This window comes from Chaetomium globosum, genomic scaffold, assembly GCF_000143365.1.
Source record: "Chaetomium globosum CBS 148.51 scaffold_1 genomic scaffold, whole genome shotgun sequence".
Taxonomy (NCBI): domain Eukaryota; kingdom Fungi; phylum Ascomycota; class Sordariomycetes; order Sordariales; family Chaetomiaceae; genus Chaetomium; species Chaetomium globosum.
This window is the reverse complement of record NT_165976.1, coordinates 5,331,616-5,357,516: the sequence shown is the minus strand read 5'-3', so window position 1 is coordinate 5,357,516 and position 25,901 is coordinate 5,331,616. Positions and strand designations below refer to the sequence as shown.

The 25,901-nt window shown below is 57.0% G+C and overlaps 8 protein-coding genes across 8 annotated transcripts; 4 read left to right on the top strand and 4 right to left on the bottom strand.

Annotated features, from left to right (window-relative positions):
• Positions 1-225: 225 nt before the first annotated feature.
• CHGG_01735 (uncharacterized protein) lies at positions 226-1,041 on the bottom strand (the record flags this gene model as incomplete). The annotated part of the gene is made up of 1 exon (XM_001220955.1): positions 226-1,041. One exon carries the CDS (start codon positions 1,039-1,041, stop codon positions 226-228), a length of 816 nt encoding a protein of 271 aa, XP_001220956.1.
• A 5,759-nt stretch (positions 1,042-6,800) lies between these two features.
• CHGG_01734 (uncharacterized protein) lies at positions 6,801-7,272 on the top strand (the record flags this gene model as incomplete). Its single annotated transcript, XM_001220954.1, has 2 exons — positions 6,801-6,900; positions 6,992-7,272. 2 exons carry the CDS (start codon positions 6,801-6,803, stop codon positions 7,270-7,272), a joined length of 381 nt encoding a protein of 126 aa, XP_001220955.1.
• A 1,387-nt stretch (positions 7,273-8,659) lies between these two features.
• CHGG_01733 (uncharacterized protein) lies at positions 8,660-10,691 on the top strand (the record flags this gene model as incomplete). The annotated part of the gene is made up of 3 exons (XM_001220953.1): positions 8,660-8,941; positions 9,002-9,997; positions 10,080-10,691. The coding sequence occupies 3 exons, from the start codon at positions 8,660-8,662 to the stop codon at positions 10,689-10,691; spliced, it is 1,890 nt and encodes a 629-aa protein (XP_001220954.1).
• Positions 10,692-14,805: 4,114 nt separating this feature from the next.
• On the top strand, positions 14,806-18,169 carry CHGG_01732 (uncharacterized protein; the record flags this gene model as incomplete). The annotated part of the gene is made up of 2 exons (XM_001220952.1): positions 14,806-15,078; positions 15,134-18,169. 2 exons carry the CDS (start codon positions 14,806-14,808, stop codon positions 18,167-18,169), a joined length of 3,309 nt encoding a protein of 1,102 aa, XP_001220953.1.
• Positions 18,170-19,039: 870 nt separating this feature from the next.
• CHGG_01731 (uncharacterized protein) lies at positions 19,040-19,956 on the bottom strand (the record flags this gene model as incomplete). The annotated part of the gene is made up of 2 exons (XM_001220951.1): positions 19,040-19,188; positions 19,389-19,956. 2 exons carry the CDS (start codon positions 19,954-19,956, stop codon positions 19,040-19,042), a joined length of 717 nt encoding a protein of 238 aa, XP_001220952.1.
• A 1,086-nt stretch (positions 19,957-21,042) lies between these two features.
• Positions 21,043-21,274, top strand: CHGG_01730 (uncharacterized protein; the record flags this gene model as incomplete). The annotated part of the gene is made up of 2 exons (XM_001220950.1): positions 21,043-21,118; positions 21,243-21,274. The coding sequence occupies 2 exons, from the start codon at positions 21,043-21,045 to the stop codon at positions 21,272-21,274; spliced, it is 108 nt and encodes a 35-aa protein (XP_001220951.1).
• Positions 21,275-21,741: 467 nt separating this feature from the next.
• On the bottom strand, positions 21,742-23,133 carry CHGG_01729 (uncharacterized protein; the record flags this gene model as incomplete). The annotated part of the gene is made up of 5 exons (XM_001220949.1): positions 21,742-21,840; positions 22,125-22,137; positions 22,290-22,391; positions 22,456-22,523; positions 22,804-23,133. 5 exons carry the CDS (start codon positions 23,131-23,133, stop codon positions 21,742-21,744), a joined length of 612 nt encoding a protein of 203 aa, XP_001220950.1.
• A 1,155-nt stretch (positions 23,134-24,288) lies between these two features.
• CHGG_01728 (uncharacterized protein) lies at positions 24,289-25,545 on the bottom strand (the record flags this gene model as incomplete). The annotated part of the gene is made up of 2 exons (XM_001220948.1): positions 24,289-24,859; positions 24,911-25,545. 2 exons carry the CDS (start codon positions 25,543-25,545, stop codon positions 24,289-24,291), a joined length of 1,206 nt encoding a protein of 401 aa, XP_001220949.1.
• Positions 25,546-25,901: the final 356 nt, after the last annotated feature.

The window sequence follows — 25,901 nt, the reverse complement described above, 5'->3', positions numbered from 1 at the left end:
CGTGATCCCTCCTACGCTCAAGAATGATGAGAAAGCAACGGAGGCGAGAAATCCATATTTCATGCACATTTTGAACTATCCAGTCATGACAGATGATGCTTATCCCCGCCAACGCCTCCCAAGTTATGCATGCTCGTGTCGTGTCACCAAACGCCAAGTTGCCCGTGAAACAGCCAGCCCAAAAGCATTTTCCTGACCAGCTTCGACGCCGCCTGCCGTCACCATCTATTCCTCTGGCCCCGGCCTCCCATTGAGCCACTTACTCATATAAGGACCATCCAACCAGTACCCCAACTTGGCATAATAGCTCCGGACGCCCACCCCCGAGATAACACTAATCTTCTCACTCCCATGCTCCTCCCGCGCGATCCGCTCCGCCTCCTCCATCAACAACGTCCCAAAGCCCTGGTGCTGGAACTTCCGCGGGTCGCGCGCATGCACGGGCACCGCCATGCCATAGACGTGCAGCTCCCGCACCAGGCTGGTCGGCTGCCCGACCAGTTCCTCCCGGAACGTGTACTTCTCGCTGCACTTGCGCAGCCGCAGCAGCGCAACCAGGATATCCTGCTTGGGGTCCTCGTAGGCGAGGAAGGTCTCCCAGCCGCCGTTGGCCGTGTAGTCCCTGCGGACGAGCTCGATCTGGTTGGGGCGGATCTTGTGTTTCACCTCGTTGACGCCGACCTCGCGCGTGCGCACGTCGCGGCAGGTCGTGCCGAAGTCCATCATGCGCGCCAGCGCCAGCTCTCGCAGGTTGCCGTTCTCCACGCCCGACGAGACGAGAGGCATGGGGATGTCGCGCTGGACTCGGTAGATGCGCGTCCAGGGCGGCACGAGCGCGAGGATGCGCGCCACCAGGTCGATGAGCCCGTTGGGCGTGTAGTTCTGGTACCGGCCTGTGCGCCAGAGCTCGTAGAGCCCCGTACCGCGGATCACTAGCGTCGGGTAGATCTTGAGGCCGTCCGTGCGGAAGGCGGGGGACTCGAAGTACTCTTTGAACTGATCCAGGTCGCGCTCCATGCCGACGTTGGGAAGATCGGGCATCATGTGGCTGACGACCTTGAAGCCGGCGTCCTTGGAGAGGCAGAAAGTCTCGGCCACGAGGGATCATGGATCACCGCGGCGGCAAGGTCATCCAGGGGAGGTAGCTGGGTGGGAGGTACAGGAGACAGAAGATAGGTAGGGCTGGGGAAAAAGGAGATCGGATACGCTAGAGCCGGAGGGGGAGACGGCGAGGGTGAGAGTTTAGAGGTTCGAGAGTGATGGGAACGGTGATGGGTGGGTGAGTAACGATTGGAGGGGGATGAATGATCGTTGAGAAGGGGGTGGTGGTGTGTGGGGTTTGGGTTTGGGGAGCTTTGGTTTAGGGTGCTGATGATTTTGGTGATCGGATGATGCCAATCCATGGTGGCTACCTGGCTAGCTGGTTTAAGGGTGGTGGGTGGTGTGCCTGAGAGCGAGTGAGGGCGGGAGGGCGGACGGACGGACGGGCGGCTCGACCGTTGAGATGGCAAATTGGCTGCTGCTTGTTGGTTGGGGGGTTTCTTTTTTTTGGTCGTTTCTGCCCTGTCTCCTCCTCCCCCTCTGGGCTAGTTAGAGGACAGGGGAAGGGCGATCTCGCGCTTGTCTGCCCGCTGCCCGCCTGCATGCATTACATTGCCTTAACATTACCTTACCGTCGACATCACCCGTCCGGTCGGTGACGAGTGGCACAGCTTTGGTTCGTCCTCTGATCGTGCGGCGAGGGGCCCAGAGAAGGGGAAAGAAAGACATGCCGGCAGGGGAACACGCAGGCGAGGCGGCGAACGAGAGGCACAAGCTGTCTCAGAAAGGAGGGGAGCAAGTAAACGATCACGGTCGTACACGGTACCAGAGCTCTCTCTCGACTTTGCTGCAGCAAGTTTGGCTGCTTGAACCGAGACATCCAAGAGCTTGATAGCCCCATGCCGTCCCATGATAGCTACCGAGCAGCGTCAAAAATCTCGACTTGGCCTTGACTCGCCACCGGCGCGCAGGATTCATGTGATGGACGCGCAAGAAAGCAACCGAGACGGGTAAAAATTACCAGTGATGCTTAAGTGACCGTCTGTGTGTTTCTACTGCGGCGGTCGGCCCTGGACATCCACGGGTTTTCGGGCATCTTCCATGATGAAGATGCCGCTCCCATAACGGACCTAGATTCAACACCGAGGGTGTTTAGATAAACCGCGAGCCATTGAATCTCTCGGCGCGGTAGCATTCACCTGGCGAAAGCAGGGTTGTGCAGCCGGGAAAAGGTCCGTTGTGAGGGTTTTGATGACTCGGACCGGTTCCAGGCGTCTGGTGGAAAATTACGTTTATTTATTTTTTTGCCTTCGGTCCCTTGAAGCTCGTCTTCGGTGCCGCAGTGCCCGGTTTCGTCAGTCGATCCACGGTCCTACCTGTCCAGCGAGGCAAATACTCCGGAGCTGTCCCAAGACCTGGTCCCGGGAGACTGGAGCGGATGCGCGAATTTCTGGGGTTTGGCGTCCAGTTCGGTATTCCATCTACGCACTTCGACGCCAGGGATTCCTGGGAGAAAAAGAGAAGCAACCAAAAGCGGTGTTCCCTGGACGAACAACGAGTCGACGGTTGAGGATGGTCGCGAACAGAGAAGCTGGCGATGCTGCTTCGCGCGCGGGCATTAATCAGCGTCCATGAATGATGGACAAACACGTCCCTCGAATATGTCAGTAAAAACACAATCATCTTACCACAATACGCTTTCTCTGCTGGCCCGCGGTATTCGCACGGAGCGAGACGCAAGACGTTGGCGGTTGAAGCAAAAAGGAAACAAACAAAAAGGGGCGGGGTTCGGGTTGGGGTTGGGGTTGGCGGAGTGCTGAATGAATTCCTCAGAGCACTTACACGGGTCAATACCACAAAGGACTGGTGATTGAGGCGGGGGACGGCCTGAAACCCCGAATGGGTCTGCTCAACTCGACGAGGGTTTCGGTTTGAGAAGGGTTAGGGGTGATCCTGTGGGCATGTGCTTACTTGTAGAAGTACAGAAGACAGGCGGCTTTCAGCGCGGGAAGCAAAGTTACTGAAACAACACAGAACTTTGGGCAGTTCCCGGTGGGTCCGCAAGTTATCCAATGATAGTCGTTGTTCTTCAGAGGGAAAGTGGGCAGAAAAAGCATTGACCAATGGCAGAGACTGTAAGAAGCCCACACCTGACAAATGCGAGCGGATCTGGCTAGCAGCACTGCAACCTGACTCCAGCAACCAGGATCAGGCTCTGCACAGTTTCCCCCAGGACTGTACTGTATTCCGTTACGTCGAATGCACCACACTCGCACAGAACTCGACTCTCCCAAACTAGAAGTCCTCAGCGGATTGGCGCGGACCTGAATGGGTGATTCACACACGTCTGCCGAGCAACCACGATCCGACAGGGAACATGTCTGGATCTTTTGCTGTGGACCCGGGCCACGCACTTCGGGGCACGACCTGGCTCTACAGCGCATCCTAACGTATCAACATGACATCTTCACGCGGGGACAAGTTGCATTTCCGCCCTTCCGTGGTGTATCAGTGACGGAGGCTGAGAAGTAGCATGTCACTGATGTTCTCACTCCCAGCTTCTTCCTTGGCGAGCCCGCGAGAAGTGTGACGGGATGAGGGAGGGCGAGGCGAAGTCTGGCGGTTCAGGGTTACCGTCGATACAAATCAGGAAGCTCGTCGTCTTGGTGTGTTTTAGCCGGCATATTGCTAAGCTCACCGCAGTTCCTAGTCTGGCTTTGTGGCCGTATCTGCGCGAGTTATCAATCTTGTCTCGGCTGCGCTCTCCAGCGAGGGTGCTTGACGCGGCCCGAGAAATACGGGCATGGGCCGTCTGTCGCACAAACGTGGACGGGAGCGGGCTTCTGCGGGCTTCTGCTGGTTGCATGCACATATCATATGTCGTAGAACCTTAACCTATGATGAGACAGGCACAGCTGGGACTACAGTTACACAACCGCGAGAGGGTGGGCAGGACGCGCACATGCCGTTCAACACTGGCGGGGGAATGCCCAGGAACCACTCGCCGGCTCTTCGACTCAAACACCTCCAAAAGTGTTCGCCGCCGCCGCCAGAGGGCCCTCCCCCCACTCCCAGCGAGTTACACAGTAGAGATCTCAACGACTGAAAGGGTCGCTGATGTGTACCAGAGTGGATGCCAGGGTGGACAGCACATGATCGCGATGGCGACGGAAAAGCTGCCGGGGTGGAGCGGCGGCAGGGGCAGGGGAGGGCTAGACCCACGAAAAGAGCGAGGCGGAAACCGGGGGCTGACTTCCCCGGTGCATCTGGCGTCCATATCGATCGGGGGGCCCAACCTGACCAGGAAACAGCCCGGGTCCACCCGCCGTCGATGGTGATCAAGCAATGTGCAAAGAGGTCAACAAGTCTCGCGGAGATGCGGAGCAACAAACAATCCCATCATGATAATGATAACGGACGGACGCGCCAAACCAAAGGGGGACCGAACCTGGGACGTCTCAGAAAACCACCCGCGTCCTCTGGCGAGCGACGCGGCGAGGTGGTGTGATGAGCGAGCTGTCACCTCGTCGGTGGCGCGGTGCAATCAAGCGAATTCGTTTCGCTGACGTGTTTGGATAGCGTCAGGCAGAAGGGTAGCGGTTCCGTTCTGCTGGGTCCTCACGGCGGCTGCGCGGTGATACTCTACAGAGATGGCGCAGAGGAGTTGACCCGGCCGAAGCCCGGAAACGTCGACGAGGTGAGGGGCGGGGGAAACGCCGAGCAAATAACGTTACTTGTCCAGAGCAAAGAGCGGGACAGAGGACGTTCGGGAGCTCGGAATGGGAGGCCGACATGGGGTCAAATCTGGTTGCGGATATGCGCACTCCCCGTTGCAGTTCGCAGTGCTAGTAACTCGTCACTTGTACGAAGTACTTTCATCTGTACTCGTTCTCCTCTCCCGACGCAACACGCATGGAGGTGGCGGGTGAAGATGCTCCCCTTGGGCATGATCGTAATGGAGATTGTCAAGTCGGGTTGCCTGTTGATCTCGCGCTGCGCTGCGTTTTAACTTGGTGTAAAGAAACGGTTGCGTCGTCAGAACAGCCGTGCTCCACAGGCACAACACCGTCGCTCACCGGCTTTCATTTACGCAATATTTCCCATCCGGTGATAGTGCGTCATTTCGGGCTGCTGTGAGACCCGAGACTTGAACTTGAACGGCTGGAGAAGAGGGACGCCGAGAGGGCGCATCAGCGGGCGTCGAGGCCGGGTAGGGGGAATGCCTGTCGGTGTTCGAAAAAGTGGCGATTGGCGGGAGAGCGAAAGGTTTCGGGGATCCATTTCTTGCGCCTGAGACCCTGCCGCTCGCTGCTAGCGTAGCAGCGTAGCAGCGGAGCAACCGCGACTTGCCTGCGTCGTGGAAAAGTGCATTCGTGGCATGGGGGTTTCATGACCACCGAAATCAAGATAATTTTTCAGCAATGGCGATGTGGTTGTCGTGTGTGGTTCGTGCACAGCGCGGTTCGCGGGCGCCGTTGGTTATCCTGAAGGTGTGTTGGTGGTTTGAGCTGCACGGCTGCCCCTCCTTGTGCCCAATCGCCATGCGCAATAAGCGCGCCCATGGTGTTTTGTGTGCCGAACCAGTCGGCGATTGCCAGGGAAGGGTGGGAAAGTGGGAAGGAGGGGCCTTGGGGAGGGGGCCACCGGCCTGATCTGCACCTCATCGTAAAGTCGACTTCAGCTTCCGTTTTTTTTTCTCACACATTTTCCTCCACTGACCGCTCATCACTTCAGCACTGCTCCAGGTTGCGGCCCAAAGAGGAATAGTACGGACCCGACAGACTGGTAAGAGATACGATTGGCCCAAGCCCCCTTGCCCTCAAGTCGCAGCACCAATCACACATCGGGGAAATGGACAACCCCAAGCACAGAAGCGCGCTGCTCTGTCGCCCTTCGCTGCCCCCAAGAGCCCGGAGGCCCGCTGTGCCGTAACCGGCGGATGCGCTTCGAAACACGAAGAGGCTGTTTGGAGAGGGCTGTCAATCGAAATGCAGGACTCTGGCAACATCGGGATCATCAAAATAGGTGCCGATGGAACGATAATCAATAGGCCAAGCAACCGTTTCATTGGAACGCGCGCATTGTCGCCGAGGACAGTAGGGCAGATATTGTGGTAATTATGGTGCCAGGTATGTGCTGCAGGCTGCAGAACCCGCAGGCACCGTCGCACTGGTGAGTCAAGGTAAGTGGAAGAAGAAGCTGCTGCATGACAAATGCTGTCTGGTTTGCGCACCCGGCGACCGCCGCGGGTTTTGCGATGGAAGTGTTCCCGTTGTCGTCGCCGAACTTTGATGGCTTTTTGCTTGGCTGATTGATGACAAGGGTTCAAGGCGCAATACCAAAGGATATGAGCTACTGCCGTCCTAAAGCCGCATCTCCGTGCGCTCTTTCCTCCGTTGCTGCCGGAAAATTTGATCCTTCCTCACAGCCATGGAGTATGGAGTGTCATCCATCTCTGTATCTCGGCAGCCGCGGCCCCGCGAGCTATCCCCACCTGCCTACCCTCTCTGGGTAACACAGCCTCGAACTCTTTCCCACAATTCCCCTTGCGCACAGGCACAGCTTGTTTCAACCCAAGTTGCGAAGGGAATCCCAGTTGCCCGTTGCACTCTTTTCTCAGCCCACCCATTCCGCCTGGTCTCTTTTTCGGGCCGCTGCACCCTCGTCGCTCGAACCTTGGCCCATTCGACGCAGATCCGAAGCAACCAAAAGAGCCCGACTGGGATCGCGGCGTTCGTTCGCATGCCCCATCGCACCCCATGTCCTTGCCCCCCATGCCCCAGATTTTGCAGCCCAGCCCAGCTCTGTTCAAATTTAGCAGGCCGATGCCAATCCCCGGCTTGCTCGTCGGAGGAGCAGGTAAAAGCGGTGATGCATCGACAGCTCAAAGAGTCCCGGGCACTGTAACGCGACACGCACACACACACGCGACATGTTTCCAGCTGCCCAGTGTACGGGCGGGCGGGCGACACACATGCCGGCGCGAGCCACGTACGTCTGCAAACGGCCAGCAGCAGCAGTGCGCGATCGAGATATGCCGGGGCGGGGAGGCCCTCGAGGCGTCTATCCGCGCTCCGAGTCGAACCAACTGGCTTCCGTCTCAACCAACAAGAACGAAGCAACGGCGGCTATCTCACAATAGGGTCCTCCCGCATGGTGGCGCAAACCAAGGGTTTCTTCCCCTGCCCTCCGCCGTGGAGAGTTGGCCGGGTGTGCGGTTCGCCTTGTTGATTGTCACAGTACATGCCGATACGATACCGGAGAAGGGGGGGTCCATTGCCCGTCTCCCCCACACACCCACCCCCGGCGAGAACGGCCCTAGTAAAAAGATGTGCACTCACTAAATCGTTCCCGCAACGCCGCCTTCACAATTCAGGCCTTTGCCCTTTTCCCCCGGGGGCCTCATCCCTGCTCGAGAATGGCTATCAGCCAGTCCCGCTCTCACATATTCAATGCCGAGATGCTGCCCGTTAGGGCAAATACTACCTCCGCCGTTTGCATTAATCTATTCGGGATTAAAAAGATCTGATGCCAGGTTCCCCCTTCGATATGGTGGGGGGACCAGCAGCATGTCACCATGTCCCTGTAACAGCTCAGACGCTCAAGTCACGATGGACTTCCGCGCTGGTACTAACTAGCATACTGAGCCGAGCCCCGGCGGCCATGGTCATGGTTGGGAACTCAGCCAGTGCCCCTGGTGGCGGAATGCCTCGCATGGCATCCATTCACGGCATCTGCTGCTCTCGAGGGTCCCGGGAAGGGAAAATGCCTGGCCGACCCGGGGTCATCGTGGCCGTCTCTGCCACTTTGGAGAGCTAGGGCGCGTTGAAAGGTCGCAGACGGTACAAGCCTCGTCGAAAGAAGATGTCCAAGAGGGGCAATTCCAACTAACACCCCGGCCTTTGTCACCGTGTCGGCACCGTCTCGTGGCTTGCGTGCACAGTTTTTGGAACGGTCGGCGCCTAGCACTCCAGTTACGTCCAGTGACGGTCGCGAGGCATGTACCAGGGTACAGGGGCGTGTGCATTATGGTCGAGGTACGTACACTACATGCATACCCTACCCTCTCTCACCCGCACCCACCCGACAAGGGCAGTGCGATGCCGTTGCCAGTTTTGTCCTGATTGAGCGAACGAGACTTGATGGTCCCTGGTGGGCGTTCACATGGGTAGGTATTTTTTCCTTCCCACCCGATGTTTCTGGAACGGGGGCGCGGAAAACATACATCAACCTCCTCCCACCTCGATTGCCTACTTTTTTACCTTTAACTTTGCGCCCCACCCTCCCCTCGGAAAGCTCCTCCTCCTTCTCACTAATATAGATGGTTTCCTGACCTCGCCTGTCAGATCAGCCTCCTCTGTCTCAAAACGTTCCCCAGTTCCTTCTACGCCGCACCCTGCCCCACAGCCGGGCCGCACTCGGATTGCCAGCCAAGTTTTATAAGGTCAGGCACCCTTCTTTAGCTTTCCTACGCCACGATCAAGAGATCTCAGAGAGTAAAAGAGAGAGGGAATCGCCGCTGTCGCAAGGAGAACATCGATACCCTTTTTCCCTGCGTCGAGCTCTGAGATCTTTTGGTTGCAAGCAGCAGACAGACCCAAAAAGCAAACGACTAAACATGGATACAGACAGGCAAGACGAGGTCGACTCACCTATGATTGAGGACTTTCTCGACTGCGACCAGTTGATATCAGACTCAGACGGCGGCAGCTCTGGCAGTTCTTCTCCTCGGAGGTCGTTCAAACGCCTTCACATCCACGTCGACATGACCAATACCCAGTACCTGGCGCCTGGGGCGCACCACACCGAACAGTCTCGGATGGACGGCTTGCCGATCTGCACTAGCGGCCCATCAACAAGTGCTTTCTCTTCAGCGGCCGATCTTGACCCCTACAGCGCAGTAAGTTGGCCCGCTGGCCACCTTTTCAAGGTTTTCCCGCGACTCACCACCCGATTCCAGGTATCCGGCGTCTCGTCGTTCAACTACCCTGCTGCTGCTGACCCAAGCCTCCTGACGCCGGCATCGAGCTCGGGGAGCCCTCCTCTGCAGCACAAACAGTCGGGAAAGCCCATGCGCACTTACCACCACTCTCAGGCACCGGCTCTCGCACCACAGGCGCCGACGCCTCCCGACACTTCCAAGATGTACAACTACAATGGTTACGAGCTCAACTCCAGCAGCCAAAGCCCCTCTCCCATGACGGTGAACCCGACAGTGACCGAAGCTGCGCCCTTCATGACGCCCTATATGGCGCATTCTCCCCCCGTCAGCCACCACACCTCTTCGCCTAAGAGCGAGATCCCGCCTCCGATCGATCCTTACCTCGGCCACTTCACAGTCTCGGGCGGAAACGACGGTGATGTAACGCACCACTCGCTGCAAGACTACCACCCGTACGGCGTTGAGGTCGCCCAGCCCGGCGCATACCTTACTCAGCAACACGTCCCTGTCGGCACGCCTCACATGCACCACCGCATGCCTTCCAATGGTTCGGCACCAGTACTGTCGCAACCCCACCCTTCCCACTACAGGCCGCACTCTGGGGGCCAAGTAGGAGCGATCGAAGACCTGCGAGACCCTGCCATGCTCCTCGGGCCCTACCCACCTCACGGTGCTATGAGCCCCGGGAGGAGAATGCCGCCGCGGAAGAAACCCTCGAATTCTAGGAAACCGTCCCGCACATCCAAGGCGATACCCCACGCCGAGTCGAGTGCCAATAGGCAGTTCAGGCCGGAAGACGATGGAGAGGAACTCACACTGAAGGACGACGCTCCGGAAGATGACAAGTACCTTTTCCAGCTCCGAAAGGAATTCATCTCAGAAAAAGGGAAGGGCATGTGGGAGGAGATGAAGGCCAGGTACTCAGAGAAGCACCAGGGCAACTGGGAGAAGGCCGCCCTGCAGATGAAGGTCTCGCGAGCAGTGGCCCGGTATGGCGTATGGCCAGAAAGAGAGGTAAGATGCGAACCCCCCCCCCATCCCCTATCACCGATCTCTCTCTGTTTTTAGCCATGGTGCTAACGATTACGCGTCACAGATCGATCGGCTTAAAGAGGCCTTCGACTACTTCGAGGAGATGCGGTACCAGCTCATCATCGCCCGGATGAAGGAAACCGGCGGCTGCCGGGTTTGGGACTGGAAGAAGCCGCATATCGTTGCGATGCTGGTAAAGTTGGGCTTGGAAGAACCAACAGTCAACGAGAAGACAGGGACACGCCGGCGCAGGAAAGCGGCCAAGAGGCAAGGCGGCCCTCAGAATGGCGGCCACCCCGTCATGGGCGACTGGTCGGGCGGGCTCGGCTTGCACCACCCGGTTTACCACGGCCACGGTCACGCACACCACGTCGCCGCCGCCGCGGCAGCGCGTCAGGGCCAGCCGTACGACACCATGATGGACGACGACTTTGGCGGGGCACCCAACCTGACGGCCAAGGAACAGGACGACCTCATCAACGACGTCTTCAGCAACGTCAAGCCAGAACGCAGCCTCAGCCCAGACGACGGCATGGACGGGCTCGCGTATGGCAACGGCACCGACGGCGGCGCACGACGGCCCTCGATGGCCGCCCCGCGCGAGTTCAACCACCAGGGCAGCGCCCGTGTGGCACGGCAAGCGTGCGATCAACTGCTACAGCACCCTTCTTCATAGATAGATACCCCGGGAAATGCAAAACGGCAACGGCGCAAGGATAATGACGAGATCATGGCACAGCCACCACGGCAAAGGTACCAGGAAACCAGATGACGGGGGGCTGGGTAATCAGGGCAACCTGGCATCTTTTTTGGGTTTGGGTGGGTGGTTCTGGTTCTGGTTTGGGGGCGGTAATCCTGTATTTTTACCAGCATCGTCATCATCGTTTCTGTTTCCTTCTCGATCTCAAAGCCAAAGTTACCCTTTTCATTCATTCCTCGATTTTTTCTTTCTTTTTACTTTTTACATTGCAACATTGCAACATTGCAAAACAAGAGATAGCTACCTGCTCGCGCAGCCTCCATGTTTCTCTCTCTGTCTCTCTGTCTCTGTGTGTGACACTTTCCTTTCCTCCCGAGTCCCGAGTATTCCTCATCAATTCCGTTACCATTTCCGGCGGGGCCAAGTGATTACGGCGAAGTTCGGCGGCGGGGCGCGCTGGTGTTTCGGACTCGAGTCCTTCTCAGTTTCTCGACGGGATCCGTCATCCATCTCACAGATTGTCATTTTACGGTGCGGCGAAGCAAGAGAAGCTCGCTCACCCTGCCTTTCCCTTTCCCGTTCCGGGAGGCAAAGAGCCATGGCACGGAACGTATAATCTCAGGTCAGGCATCAGGTTATAGCCCGTCATGAAAGAAATGGAAAACGACGCGGACTTTACAAAACATGTTTCGTCTTGACTTTGCTTTGCGAGTTACCTGCTTAAGCTGTTTACCTCTCCTTCGGGGAAAATGTACACACAAGGTCAAACGAAACACAGCGCAGCAACTTTCCGGTTTGGGGCTTGGCAGTGAGACACAATGGGATGGTGCCTGAGCGGCAGCAAAGCCACGCCGACTCTGAATCCTCCGAGATCCCAGATCCCCGGTCCCGCATGTAACCACAGCGCGCGACAGCGCCACAGGCAAGTTGCAGATGTCTGGAGATTTCATCCTCAGATCCCGCGTCTCGGCCGGGGCGGGATTCGTTTGCGATCCGCAGCGAGATCCCGATCGCGAATTACAGCCATACGCAGTCAAGTTCCAAATCCGAAAGGAGTAAACGCTGCCGTTTGCTGAACGCTGATTGATTCTGACTGTGTCTGATCCCGGGCGCACGCGAGATCGTGTGTGAAACTGGCGAAGGGAGAGGGCTCTGTGTAATCCCCCCCAGTCGGAAATCTGGAAACATAGGGTACCTTACTTCGTACTCCGTACCTTCATGCGGATTCGCATTCGGGGGACCACCCTATCCGGGCTTACCAGGCTGCCAGGCAACCGATCTCAACATCGCAACCCGATCGCAATAATCACCAAACGCCGAAACTCATCCCAGGTTGCCAAGCATGGGAAACCCGGGCAGGCATTCCCGGAATGGGTTACACAGTGTTCCAGGCTGGAAACAAATCAATCCAATTCGGAACTTTGGAGAGATCGCAGTGCGACGTTACGCACGTGCTGCCTTTGCTTCAGGCAAGACAAATATAGCAAAATAATAACGAACTATGTACAGCCGTAAGAAGAAGCAAGTCAAACCCCGGGCATCGGCGAATTTAATCTCATCAACCATTTTGCGAGAAGCTTCGGACGGTGATGCTGCTACTGAGCTGAGGCTGCAGGAGGAGGAGGAAAGCACAAGCAGCAGCAGCAGCGAACATCTCCATCTCCTTCCATCAAGCAAGTGGAGCCCGGCGTACTCAACCAAAAAAAAAAAACCGGGGTCTTCCGAGCTTGGTAGGGATTGCACGTGCGCGATCAAGTGACTGACCGGCCCATGCGGCCGCTTGCGTTCCAGGGTTCGGCCCGGGAAAAAAGGGACAGAGGAGAGACACCAACAGCCAACAACCTTCGAGGTACCCCACATGGAAACGGAACTGCAAGCAATCGCGCGCGCGCACCAACCTGCAAGGGGTAATAATAATATTGGTTATGCGCGCTGCCGCCAACCGGCCACCCAACATTGCAAATTTCGGGTTTTGTGTTTTTGGGTTGTTGATTTTTTTTTCTTTCTTTCGCCAATGTTGTTGCGTTGGGCAAGTTGGAGAAAAGAAAGGTGAAACCAGGGGTAGGGAGGAACTTCACGGACATACCGAAGAACTGGAGAGGAGCAAACAATGCTCGTTACCCCGCAGATCGCGGGGCGGCCGTCAGGGCGGAAAGGAATCAACGAGAATCAAAAACCCGGCAAGCCCGCTGACATATCCTTCTTAACCGCCGAAATGGGGGCTCTCCTTGACACCGCGGCTGGGTGGGGGGGTTGGATGTTTGTGTCGCTTTGATATGCCCAAGTTGGCGGCAAGTGCATGAGCTAACTCAGAGTGGCCGTAGTTGGTATGGGAGTCTTCCGGTTGGTCGTGTCCGTGGTTGCTCGAACCCGCGAATACGACGGCACGGGGGGGCTGGCAGGCGTTTGTTTAGCTTTGTGGTTGTTGATATCGACGGCATGACGGCATCTGACTTCACCTCCAACTGTTGCTCAATCAATAGGGTGGAATGTTTCATGTGGTAGGTTGAAACCGCCTTTGAAAGTGCTTGCCTTTAGCACCGTTGGGCCGAGTTGGTGGACGTCGAAGTCGAGACCGAAGAATCCGGCCTCTTGGTGTTGGTTGCGGCTCATGACAGTCGAAGACCGACAAACAGCCCTACAAAGTATGTACCACGCCGGCATCACGGCACGCTGCAGCAGGTCATTCCAAGCTGCAGATAGGGGCATCCCGCTCGTGCAACCCGGAATCGAACTCGGCGCGGCCGATAAAATGTGATGGCAGGCGTCTGTCATCTCGGGTAATTCGGGCGACATGACGACGACGCGATGGCATGGCATGACACGTCTGTTAAATTAAGTGGCAATTGCTTCTCGCCGAGGATCGGTCCGTCGTGCGTAACCTCCCTCTGGGCAAAGATGGGCGGGCATGGTGAGCATCACACAGTATGCGGACGGGTGTATCTGCAGGAGGGCGGTTGCAGCCACCCGGGGTCGAATCTTTGACCGTTTGCGCCCGCCCGCTGTTGGGCGCGGCTAATAGAATTTTGCCGCGCTCTCCATCCCGTGGACCTGCAGGTTGAAGTTGGTTAGTTATGTGATTCTCTGACCGGCTGTGGTTTGTGATGTCTCCTCGGTCGTACCAAGGCGGATGAAACTTAGCCTTCAAGCCAATTCCTTTCTTGGGTTCCATTGACGGCCGAATGGTTGGGCATAGGAACAGCAACCTTCAGTGGGCCATAGGATTCAGTTTGTAGTCACGGCCGGAGAACGAGAGGGTTTGGTGTGATGCCTAAAGAAGCCGGTGATGAGATCGTCCAGGTCACTGGGACTTTGAGCATGAACGGTGACTTAACTGAAGGATAACGGAGCTAGAGCCATCTTGCTTGCAGAACACTTGAAAAAACACTGTGCACAAGGCAACTTGAAGGAATGGTCTTGTTACCTAACTAACAAGGTTTTGGAAACTGTGGTTGGCGCCCGCCCGTGCACAACGCTATGCACGCTGCATTTGGGTTAATTGGATTGCATCGAGTTCTCCAGACTCTGACAACCCGGATCTGCGTGCCGTGGGAAAAAGGACTGGTTGGGGAAGCGCGCATTCTGCATTATCCCCAGCTGTAACGTAACTGCGGCATTAGCTGAGATGTATGCGCTTACCTACTTAGATGATTGACATTGGGGACCTGCGGTTTTGATTTGAGTTTGGATTTGGATCTGTTTGATGAGATGATGAATGGATGATGATGTTGATGCACGAAACCCTGAATGGCCCGTCAACTTCCCCGGACCCGCAACGGCGCTGACATGCCGCCATCCTGCCGCCAAGCAACGGGAAAAGTGGGACTCAGCAGAGGACAGCTTCACCTTCCAGGCTGACAGGGCAGGGCGGGTGATGGAATTCGCTGCTGAGCTGATGCCAAGGCCTGCTTCTGGAACTGCCACATCGGCATCGGCAACAACAATTGCCTACCACAAACTCACAAACCCAAGAGTTGGCTTGCGCGCCCACTGCCACTCCCGCTGCCACTCCCGCCGAACCGAATCGGCGCTTTTCCGGCAAACACACATGTGGCGTTCAGTTTTCTTTCCGAGGTGATGCCCTGTCGGCATGGACTGCCGTTCGTTGGCCGCCGATTATGGCTCCCGATTCAGCCCCGGCCCGGCCATCAATGACCCCCGGCCTCCGGGGGTCCGTCTTCGGCGCAATTGGTCTCACTTTCTCGGATGCATCCTGTTCTTGGTGTGCTGCTGCTGCTTCGGCCATTGGCCCGCCGCTGCGGCCATGCGTCCGGACCGTGTGAGGGAGCTCCGCCGGGAAACTGTCGACATGTTCTACCATGGCTTCGACAATTACATGAATATTGCCTTCCCCGAGGATGAGGTATGGATTTACTCTCTATCAACTTCAGATCGGACTGTTGACCCGGCCACCTTAGCTTCGTCCAGTATCTTGCACCCCGCTCTCTCGGGATGGCAAAAACCCACGGAACGTCGAGCTCAACGATGTCCTGGGCAACTACTCGCTCACGCTCATCGATAGCCTCTCGACCTTGGCAATTCTTGCGTCTGCTCCTCCCGAGGACGGCAATACTGGATCCAAGGCGCTGAGCGACTTCCAAACCGGCGTGGCTGCCCTGGTTGAGCAGTATGGCGACGGCACTCCCGGCCCCTCGGGCGTGGGCCTACGTGGGCGAGGCTTTGATGTCGACAGCAAGGTGCAAGTGTTTGAGACGGTTATCCGTGGCCTCGGGGGGCTTCTGAGTGCCCATCTGTTTGCCATTGGTGCTTTGCCCATCACGGGGTACGAGCCGCGCCGCCCCGGTGACGATTTGCTGAAACCCCGTCCTGTTGTTTGGCCGAACGGGTTCACGTATGATGGCCAGCTGCTGAGACTAGCCCAGGATTTGGGCCAGAGACTCCTCCCGGCCTTCTACACCAAGACCGGTATGCCGTACCCGCGCGTCAACCTTCGCCACGGCATTCCGTTCTACACCAACTCACCTCTGCACGGTGATGGTGCGGCCGGGACCGTGGATGGGCCGCCTGAGATTACCGAAACGTGCAGTGCCGGCGCGGGGTCGCTAGTGTTGGAGTTCACCGTCCTCAGCCGTCTTACTGGTGACCACCGGTTCGAGCAGTTAGCCAAGAGGGCCTTCTGGGCTGTGTGGTATCGGAAGAGCCAAATAGGTCTGATCGGCGCGGGGGTTGATGCCGAGCAGGGGAATTGGATAGGTTCCTATGCCGTGATCGGCGCGGGCGCCGACAGCTTCTTTGAGTATGCCCTGAAATCCCACATCCTGCTCTCGGGCCACGATCTCCCGAACCGGACCGTGGCCCGGCCCAACCAGGGCGGTGCATGGATGGACCCGAACACAATTTTCCCTCCGCTGAGTGACGCCGAGAACTCTCCCGACTCGTTTCTCGAAGCCTGGCATCACGCACACGCATCCATCAAGCGCCATCTCTACAGCGACCGCGACCATCCCCATTACGAAAACGTCAACCTATGGACCGGCTCACTGGCGTCGAATTGGGTCGACAGCCTAGGCGCATACTATTCGGGGCTCCTAGTCCTCGCTGGGGAGGTGGATGAGGCCGTCGAGACGAACCTGCTCTACACTGCCATCTGGACACGCTACGCCGCCCTCCCAGAACGATGGTCTATGCGAGAAAAAACTGTCGAAGGTGGGCTGGGCTGGTGGCCGTTGCGGCCCGAGTTCATCGAGTCCACGTACCACCTGTACCGCGCCACCAACGATCCTTGGTATCTCTATGTCGGCGAGATGGTACAGCGGGATATTGCAAGGCGATGCTGGACCCCATGTGGCTGGGCGGGGCTCCAAAACGTCTTGGATGGGGAGAAGAGCGATCGCATGGAGAGCTTCTTCCTCGGGGAGACCGCCAAGTACATGTATCTGCTCTTTGATGACCGGCACCCGTTGAACGCATTCGACGGCGCATACGTTTTCACGACCGAAGGCCATCCTCTCATCATCCCCACAGGCGTGACTGAGGGCAGACGCCAAACCGCTAGACCTAATCGGAAGGACTTGACCATTCACCACGATGAAGAGTTCACCAACTCGTGCCCTCCACGCCCGGCCACGACTCCCCTATCCGGCTCAGTTATTGCCGCCAGAGACGACATATACCACGCTGCACGCATGTTGGATCTACATTTGCTGTCCACTTCGCCACTCACCGTCGATGGTGGGCAAATGTCCGGTCAGCATATGGCTCGATCCAACTTTACGTTGTATCCCTGGACACTCCCGGCCGAGTTGCTGCCCAGTGACGGTATCTGCGCCAGAGTCAATCACCCGGCAGAGCTCATCCTAGAGTTCTCATCGAATGCAGGGCAAGCAGCTGGCGGGAGTGCCTTCAACTTCATGCTAGGGAACCAAAACTTGGAACGTCTGAGCGTAGACCGCATCCGTGTTACCAGCTTGTCCGGACTGAAAATAACGATGCGTCTCGAAGAGAGCCCGGAGCGAGAATGGCGAGTCAACAAGATCAACGGTGTCCCCCTGGGCCGCGACGAGTCCGTTATCTTTGACCGGTCCATCCTCGGCGAGATCTCAGACCCCAGGTTTACCCTCGTTCGTGACCCCGTCATGGCCAAGCTCCAGCACCTCCACCAAGTCGATCTCCTCGGCAATGACACAGCAGAGACCACCAACCATGACGCCCACCAAGACGACGACGAGGAGCCTCACGTCGAAACCCTCCAAGACACCGAGCACTCCGCCGACGCCCTCACCGACCTCGGCTCCCTCGTCAAATCCCTCTTCAGCCGCATCACCGCATCCCTCGACATCCAACTCCCCACCTCCCTCCCCAGCATCGGCATCAACATCGGCACCGGCAGCGCCTCCCTCCCCTTCAACCTCGTCATCAACACAACCGCCATAACCCCCACCGGCGTCGGCGCCGCCCCGCTCCCCGACACCGGCAACACCGTCCCACCACGAACCCCACCCTTCGGCCCCGTCCCCGACGCCGCCTTCCCCTGGTCAACCGTCTACGCAGCGGGCGACGCATGCGGCGGCGCCACCTCCAACCCCAACACCACCCCCCTCCCCGACACCGCCCCCCGCAACCACCAAATCCTGCTCCTCCGCCGCGGCGGCTGCTCCTTCTCCACCAAGCTCGCCAACATCCCCGCCTTCCCCCCCTCCCCGCACGCCCTGCAACTCGTCATCATCGTCTCGGACGACGACCACGACAGCAGCCCCGAAAACCCCCACCCAGGCCTCGTGCGCCCCCTGCTCGACGAGGTGCAGCGCACGCCGGGCGGCATCCCGCGACGGCACCCGCTCGCCATGGTCATGGTGGGCGGCGGGGAGATGGTGTACCAGCAGCTGAGGGCGGCGAGTAGGGTGGGGTTGGTGAGGCGGTACTTTGTTGAGAGTCAGGGGGTGAGGGTGGGGAATATCATTGTGGATGAGGGGGGGGATGGGGGGGAGTGGTGAGGTAGAGAAGGGGGGGGGGGGTTGGTGGATGAGATGATAAATGAGTGGATAGGGAGATGATGTTGTGGAGGGTTGAAAGGTGGGAGTTGTCGGAATTCTTTTTAGGTCTTTTCTCTTCTCGTTTTGTTTATATAGAGCGAGATCGTGACAGTCAAAGCATGTGGGGGTCGGTTTGATGTGCAAAATATTCATGATAGAGTTGTATACAACATTGGTTGACCTTTGGACGACATTGGAGTGAGCGACGAGCTTGACATCCGGTCCGTAATCGGTTGTAACACATTGAGCCATCAAGGTCCTCTCGGGGACACCGTTGGCCATGCTGTCGTTGGCCATGCTGTCGTTGGCCATGCTGTCGTTGGCCATGCTGTCGTTGGCCATGCTGTCGTTGGCCATGCTGTCGTTGGCCATGCTGTCGTTGGCCATGCTGTCGTCACCTTGCACGCATTTATCAGATACTTGTACCGCCATGGACGTGCGCAATGGAGATCAATTAAGCTGACGTCGCCTACCAGACATGCCGCGTCTATCATGCGGTTTCCGGTAGCCCAGCAACTTGATTCCACCCCAGGGCCAATTGACCCTCTTGTACTTTTGATAACCCCAACGCCCGACAGAGCCAACCGCTTCCCCCCTGTCTCAATACCCCCATCCATTAAAGGGATTTCAATCCCAACCCAATTGTAATGAAAAAGAAAAACGCAAAACCTAGCCCACGGAGCCCTGGCTTCCCGCCCACCATCATTAACCAGGCTGTGGTTCTTGGGCCTAAATATGTTGTTGAAAATCGGTGCAGACGAATTAGGCGGCATGAAATCGGGGCCGGAAAAGGGCGGTATGGTCGGCTTGAGCACACAACAAATGTCGGGTTTACTCGTCCGTCTCGAGGAGAGTGACCGTCTGGACACCGTCGAGCTTGGAGCGGCCGTTGAGAAAGGGGATCTCCAGAATGAAGAGATAGCCGATCAGATCGCCACCCAACTGCTTAACGAGCGAGCCAGCAGCAGCAGCGGAGCCGCCTATTATGCAACGTTAGCTTAATGCGCCACAGAATTGACCATCGCTTCTTTTTTTTCCCCGCTGAGCAGCCCGATAAACAAAAATACCCCCGCTTGTTGTGGGAAAACGGGACGAGGCGAGATGGCGGGGTTGGGTGATTGGCGGGATTCAAGCCAGTGGTTTGCGTGAATGGCGCGCGATTGGGTATGTCTTCACTCACCAGTAGCAATAATGTCATCGACCACAAGGACTTTCTGGCCGGGTTTCACCGCACCCTCTTGCATTTGGAAAAAGTCGGTTCCGTACTCCTTTTCGTAGGCGGCTGTCACGCAAGGGCCTGGCATCTTGCCCTTCTTGCGGACGGGCACAAAGCTCGCATTGAGACGTAGAGCGAGCGAGGGCCCAAACAGGAAGCCCCGCGCATCCAACCCCACTACAACATCAGGCTTCGAGTGCTCGGCAAACTCGAGGACCTGGAGTTCGAGGGCGCGCAACAGCGCAGTATGGATTGCAGGGTCCTGGAACAGAGGGAGAATGTCGATAAACTGAATGCCGGGGATCGGGAAGTCCGGGAAGCTCTTGAGGGCGCCGAGCAGAGTTATCTTTGTACTGGCGAGTTCGGAGGCACCGGCGGCGGCGGCGGCGGGCTGTCCTCGCGAGGCATCGTTGGAATTGGTAGAAGGGGTGGCGGTGCTGCTAGCCAGGACGGCGGCTTCGACAGAGGTCGTGGGGATCTGGTCTTTGCTGGTCTGCGCCAGAGATTGGGCAGTGTTGGCGGAAGTGCTCATGTTGAGGGAAGAGAAGGAGGGAAGGAGGGGAGGGGAAGGAAGGCAAGGCAGGCAGGCGCGGTGCTCGTGTCTCAAGAGCAAGAAAAAAAAATTGCGGCCAGCAGGGTGTGCAGCACGAAATGCTTGGGCGTCAGCAGTGGAAAGAGACAAACGAGCGAATTGGACACCCTGCCATCAATCTGCCAGAGCGCAAAAAGAGAAACTGAAAACCGAGACGGCCCCTCCCGGAAGGAGTCAGAGGGGACCTGAGCCCCCTGGTGGAGTCGGTGAGGGAAAAAGCCCCTCAAACAGATTCGTGTGTTGCAATCTGCACGATGGCTGTCCTCCCAAGTGGAGGAGACCGGCCGAGAAAGCGGCCAGCCCTGTGATTATTTGCACCGGGGTTACCCTTCCGGGATAACAAGTGAGTCCTTCGCGGCCACTCGGGGGGCCATGGCGATGGATGTCCTGTCTTATCTCTCTCTCACCAGAATAAACGGCAAGAAAATAAATCGACTTACCGTCTTTGACTTAGTTACGCCGATATGCGGACGAGTTGACCTTGGAATGGACCCTATTATCTTGGAAGATTACCGGCAAGTTGAAAATGCTTGGTCCGACTCTGGAGAAAATCCGCGTCTTGATGAGATTGGATGAGTTGGGAAGGTGGGGTGAAGGTGATCTCAGGCGGGACAAACTGAGATGGGAGGAGCATGGTCCGCCAAGCCAAGCCCGGTACCTGAAGACAGCCACTCAGGCAAGCGCAGCTGAGGCTTTGTTGCCTAGCGATGCACAGAAAGTTTTGTCCCATCCAAGATCGTAAATCTGTCCCGCAACAACAACCACTCACTTCACCCAGAACACCCGTGGACGGGCCATGGCATTCTAACAAAAACACACCGCTCCCGCTCCTGGGCCCCCAGCTGGCTGTAGTCTCGGGTTCACTGCATGCACATGTATCACAGCCCCAATGCCGACTGGCTGCACCCCCGTGGTCGGTCTGCAAGCTGAGGATGGCGGATGCCCTCTTGTGGCCCTGTGGCCTGTCGAGCCTGTTTCCAGCTCATCACATCCTGGCATCAAAAAACAACCGACGGACCTGCAACCATGGCTGGACAGCCCACCCACGCTTATCTAGTTGTGGAGAATTCCCCAGATTCACGGCCTTTAGCAAAGCCAACCGGTATGTTCGGAGCTTATCGGAGAGTGGGAGGGTCATGTTGCCACTCCGCTAGCTCGTACTCTTCGCGGACCGTCATCCGACAACTCCCGTGGGATTGAACGAAATGCAACCCTGACATCAACAGAGCGACTATCTCAATACCTCTGGGCCATGTGAAAGAGGAGAAAAAAAATGAGCAAAACATGCCAGACAATATGAATCGCGAGAGAAGCATCTGGCCCAATATCGCCGAGCATTGAGCAACCAACCAGTGCGAATGCGGGCTTGGTCTCGAACACACACAGACACACACACACACACACACACCAAAACCAGCTCACTTACACAAACGAGGCTCCACCATCACACCACCATCAGGACTATATCTATCCAGCCAATTGCCATCTCACACCCCCACGGCACTCGCACCTCACTTGGCTTCTTGGAGCGAGCTACTGCCTGTCTAGTTATTGCGAGATGTGACGGAACTACCAGCCCAACACCCTCCCGCTCCCACACGGCAAACAATAGGACCACTTGCCTGGAGGGGAACCCGCAGACGGGCTGTGTCGTTCAAGCATTTCTTCGGCCGGCCCACCTCCGTTTGGCTCGCGCCCGGATCTCTCGACATACCCGGTCCTCATTCATCGGCGCTCATCAACTCGCAACTCGGCACCGGATTTCGCGTTTGGTGGACTTCCTTCCCCGGCAGCCGCGCAGCCTACCAAGGGCCTGCTGTCCGACTGTGGTTCCGCAACAGTTGTGGTGGGAGACCCAATAAGAGGTTTCAAGCTTGAAAATGTTTCACCGCCCCCATTATGCAAGCTTCGTAGCTGACTTGCCTGCTTCTCAAGTAAAGGTCAATGGCGGCATATCTAACCCCACCACAGTCTCCTTCCCTGGCGATTTCTAATAAACTGGTGCATAGCTATGTATGCATGGACACGGTAAATGTAGAATTGAGACAGCATGGACATCAGTTGCCGAGCTCACCTCGGCCGCGACGACTCTAATGGTGACAACGTACTGAGGTTGTTGACCTAACTACATGCAGTTCAGCTTATTGCGCACTAGTTTTCTAGCTGTTTCCGACGGCTAGATGGTTTGGTTTAAAGACCATGCCTCCACCCGGTATTTGAACTCTTGTTTTGGAGGGCCGAGACGTCTCACTCTTCTTCCAATGCCAACTCACTGACCGAAATTGTGGCTCCCCGAGCGGATACACCAAGCTACACCGGGACCCGTAACAACATCTCGTGCAATCACGCCCATCATCCGATCATCGGTATAATACCTAGCGACTATGGCCGTGAAGAGCCGCCATTCTGTCATCAACATTTAGGGCTGTATCCCTCTACCTTTCCAGATCCTGGGTGGTCTTCGGCTCCTCGTAGCCGCGATGGCTCCCACAAACACGAGGATGAAACTGCTCAAGACGGAAAGTAGGTGCAAGGCAATGCCTGCCCTTACCTTGTCAGATTAGGACGAAGACCCGCACCCGTTGTACTGCCATGCCGATAGCAGGCCGGCAGAGTGGTAGATTCTAGATCGTCTGCATGAGCCGTGCGACAGCAAACTGCAGCCTCCACTTGGCAATCATCGACCCATCATCGACTACAATGTACACGGCTGCATTAGTCTACCCGCTGCTCTATTTCTCCCGTTCTGGCTCGGAATTGCACCACCTTCACCGCCCACCCCCTTACGATCCACCCGGTTGTGGACTCGAAACTGACCGCCTTGTCGTTGCCCCCGAGCCAGCCTGCAGAGCAGTCCACTGGGTAGGTCGAGAGTGACTGGCCCGGATCTCCGGCTCCATACACCAAACACGCGGTGGCACCGCCAGCGCAGGATCCGAAACCGGATCTGGGCCGCAGCCTCAAGTCCCGAGCGGAGGGTAACACGGCATCGACTATCAGTAAGGCTGTATCTGACTTGTCGGCGCTTCGCCGGATGACTGTCCCGATATGAACCCCAGGGCCGAGCACAGCAAAGACGTTACGCGGCCCAGACCAGGGGATGTTGTCTTCCCGCATGTTTGCTCAAGAAACCAGCTGCTCAGGCCACCGCCCGTATGGACATTACTTCGTATCTCAACCGCAACCAATTCCCCACGCCTCGCATCGAGAGCACCTCCACCACACCCCTCCCATGCAAAGCCCCAGCCGGAGCCGATGCCAAGTTCCAACCCGCATCTTCACTTCAGACCCGGAGGTTGAACGGCATGACGCAGTGCGACGGGGAGGGGAGGGGAAGGGAGGGGAGTGGGGGACCCATAACCGGCTCAGTAGGTACCTACATACATACATACATACATACATACATACATACATACATACATACATACATACATACATAAAGTACCAATCTACCCAGAAGATCTCGCTGCAGCCGGCCCGCGTCCGGGAGGGTAGCAGCGCACTCTCTTGCCGTGCTGCAGCGCGAAGGAAACAGAACAAAAAGAAAACAGAGCCCGCTGGCCATCCCCGTGGAACCCGAGCCGTGACGTGACGTGACGTGGGCCCCTGGGATATACATACCTGCCTTACCCTTATCTCCTCACCGGCCCGACGAGGAGGTCGCTTCCTGCATATCGCACACCATCGAGGAGGGTGGGCCGATGCAAGCCGTTGATAGCGGAAATAGTTTGGTTAATGTATGTGGCATTGTGGGAATGTGTTTTTGTCTGTCCATTGATACGAATATAAAAAGCAAGTCTGCCTCCTTCTCTCATATCTATCATCGTGTCTATCGTAACAGCGTGCCCATCCAGAAGCGTATTATATCTGTTTCAAAAACCATCAAAGAGGCGCTATGCAATGAGAAAGACAACAGGGGGTATCGTGCATTCATCCATCCATATGCAAATGCTCCCAATTCCTCGCTCGCATGCATTAAAAAAGAGGGTAAAGAAAAGCGAAGCAAAATTTATGCCGTAAAACAGAAGACAAGTAAGGTTGTTAAACTTTGTGGGTTCCGAACAATCCAAGGGTCCGGTCCAGCGAGCGGCCCACGGATCTTAGCCAGCACACGGGAGCGAGCGGCGGGCTGTGAGAGGCTGGACCCGCCAGGGAAAGGATGCGGACGCTTGACGCAATAATAAGCCGGGGTTTCGCTTTTAGCATCGCCAATGCCTTGCCTTTCCGGCAACACGTTCTCTCGGCGGGGCCGGATCGTAATCCCGTGTAAGCTCACCGAAACTGGAGCCGAATGATCGAGAAGAGCATGTTTTGCAGCACGTGCAGCATGACGGCGACGCAGGTCGGCAGCAGCTCGGGCCAGACGATGAAATCGAGCTTGCCCTCGGTGACGACGCTCACTTTGTAGATCCAGCGGATGAGCCAGTCGACGATGAAGCTCGCGGCAAGCTCGCACGCCCAGGTAATGGTGGAAGCGTAGAAGGTCAAGCCAAAGTTGTAGCCGCCGTCTTCCTCGGTGCTGTCGAAGGTGAAGTAGGGGTAGACGTCCTTGTTGGCGCCGAAGTGCAGGACCACGACGCTGCCAAGGAAGGTCAACATGGATGCGTTCTCAGCCATGAAGCGGATGAAGACGTTGCGGATGCACATCTTTTGGTATGAGCCGTAACTCTGGCCGTTGACGCCAATCACGGATAAGAACCAATGGAAAGGGGCCGACATGAGTATCGGGGTGACGATGATGAGGCCTGTCGAGGAGAGGACCTGGAGGAGGATGAACTGCGAGGGACTACGCAGGCGCGCGTACAGGGCGCGGACGTATGTTTGGTAGGTGAGCATGAAGTAACTGTGTGATTTAGTCAGTAGGGTCTCGAATATATTTGGTAAGAGTACTCACAGCTTGAAGATCCAGCTCAGCGGGTAGCTTCCGACCCGCTCACCTTCGTTCCCTCCCAATATCCACCCCGTTAGCCCGTCAAGCAGGTAGACAGTTGATATCCACCCGTAGACGTAGACGATGGTCTCCAGGTTGTTATGCGGCAACGTGCGCAGGTAGATTTCTGCGTAGGCCTCCCCCAGGACGTAGGCCATTAGACCGATGGATAACGCGAGGCAGAACCACACAAAGCGGACGAAGCTAGCTGGCAGCCATCGCCGGCGCAACCTGACGGGTACAGCAGGGCGGTGGTAGCGGCTGTCCGTAACGCCTAATGACGAATCCCCTGGGGTTGGATCAAAAGCGTAAGGGTCCAGGCCAGCACGGCTCCGTCTTCCGCCGCGTGGCGATGGGCTGTCGAGCTCTCCGGCCCACCATGATGTAGTGAAGATGCGCTGCGTTTCGGAGAGCGATTGCCGCAGCTTGATATGGCGCTCGTTCGTCATGAGAATGCAAAAAGCAATGGCGACGGGCATCGCCATGATGATAAAAGTCCAGGAAATCCAGACGGTGTTGTGGATGGTCAGGAACCTAGCCTCGGGGATGAGATAGATGGGGATTGGTGCGGCGATGGACACCACGGCGATGGCGGACATGGTGATGGGGAATCCAAGCGGTTGCGGCCACCAGTTGAGGCTGTAGATGTTGAATACCTTGGTGATCCAGATCAGGGCCGTTAGGTTGTAGAAACTGTAGTACACGAAGAGGAAGAACCAGAAGTTAACCCGTACCCTGGCGGCTCCGTGGCCCGGTACCTTATCCCGGGGGGTATCTTGCGGTTCTCCTGGTCGTCTGCCTTCCTCGCCGGGAAGCGGGTACTGGGGGAAGGGGATGGAAACCCACGCTACGGCCTGCAGAAAATGGTTAGCGTTAAACGAGTCAAAATAATACCAGAACCCATCCAGCTCAACTCGAGTCCCTGACCAAGAACATAAAACAGACGGGGCAACCT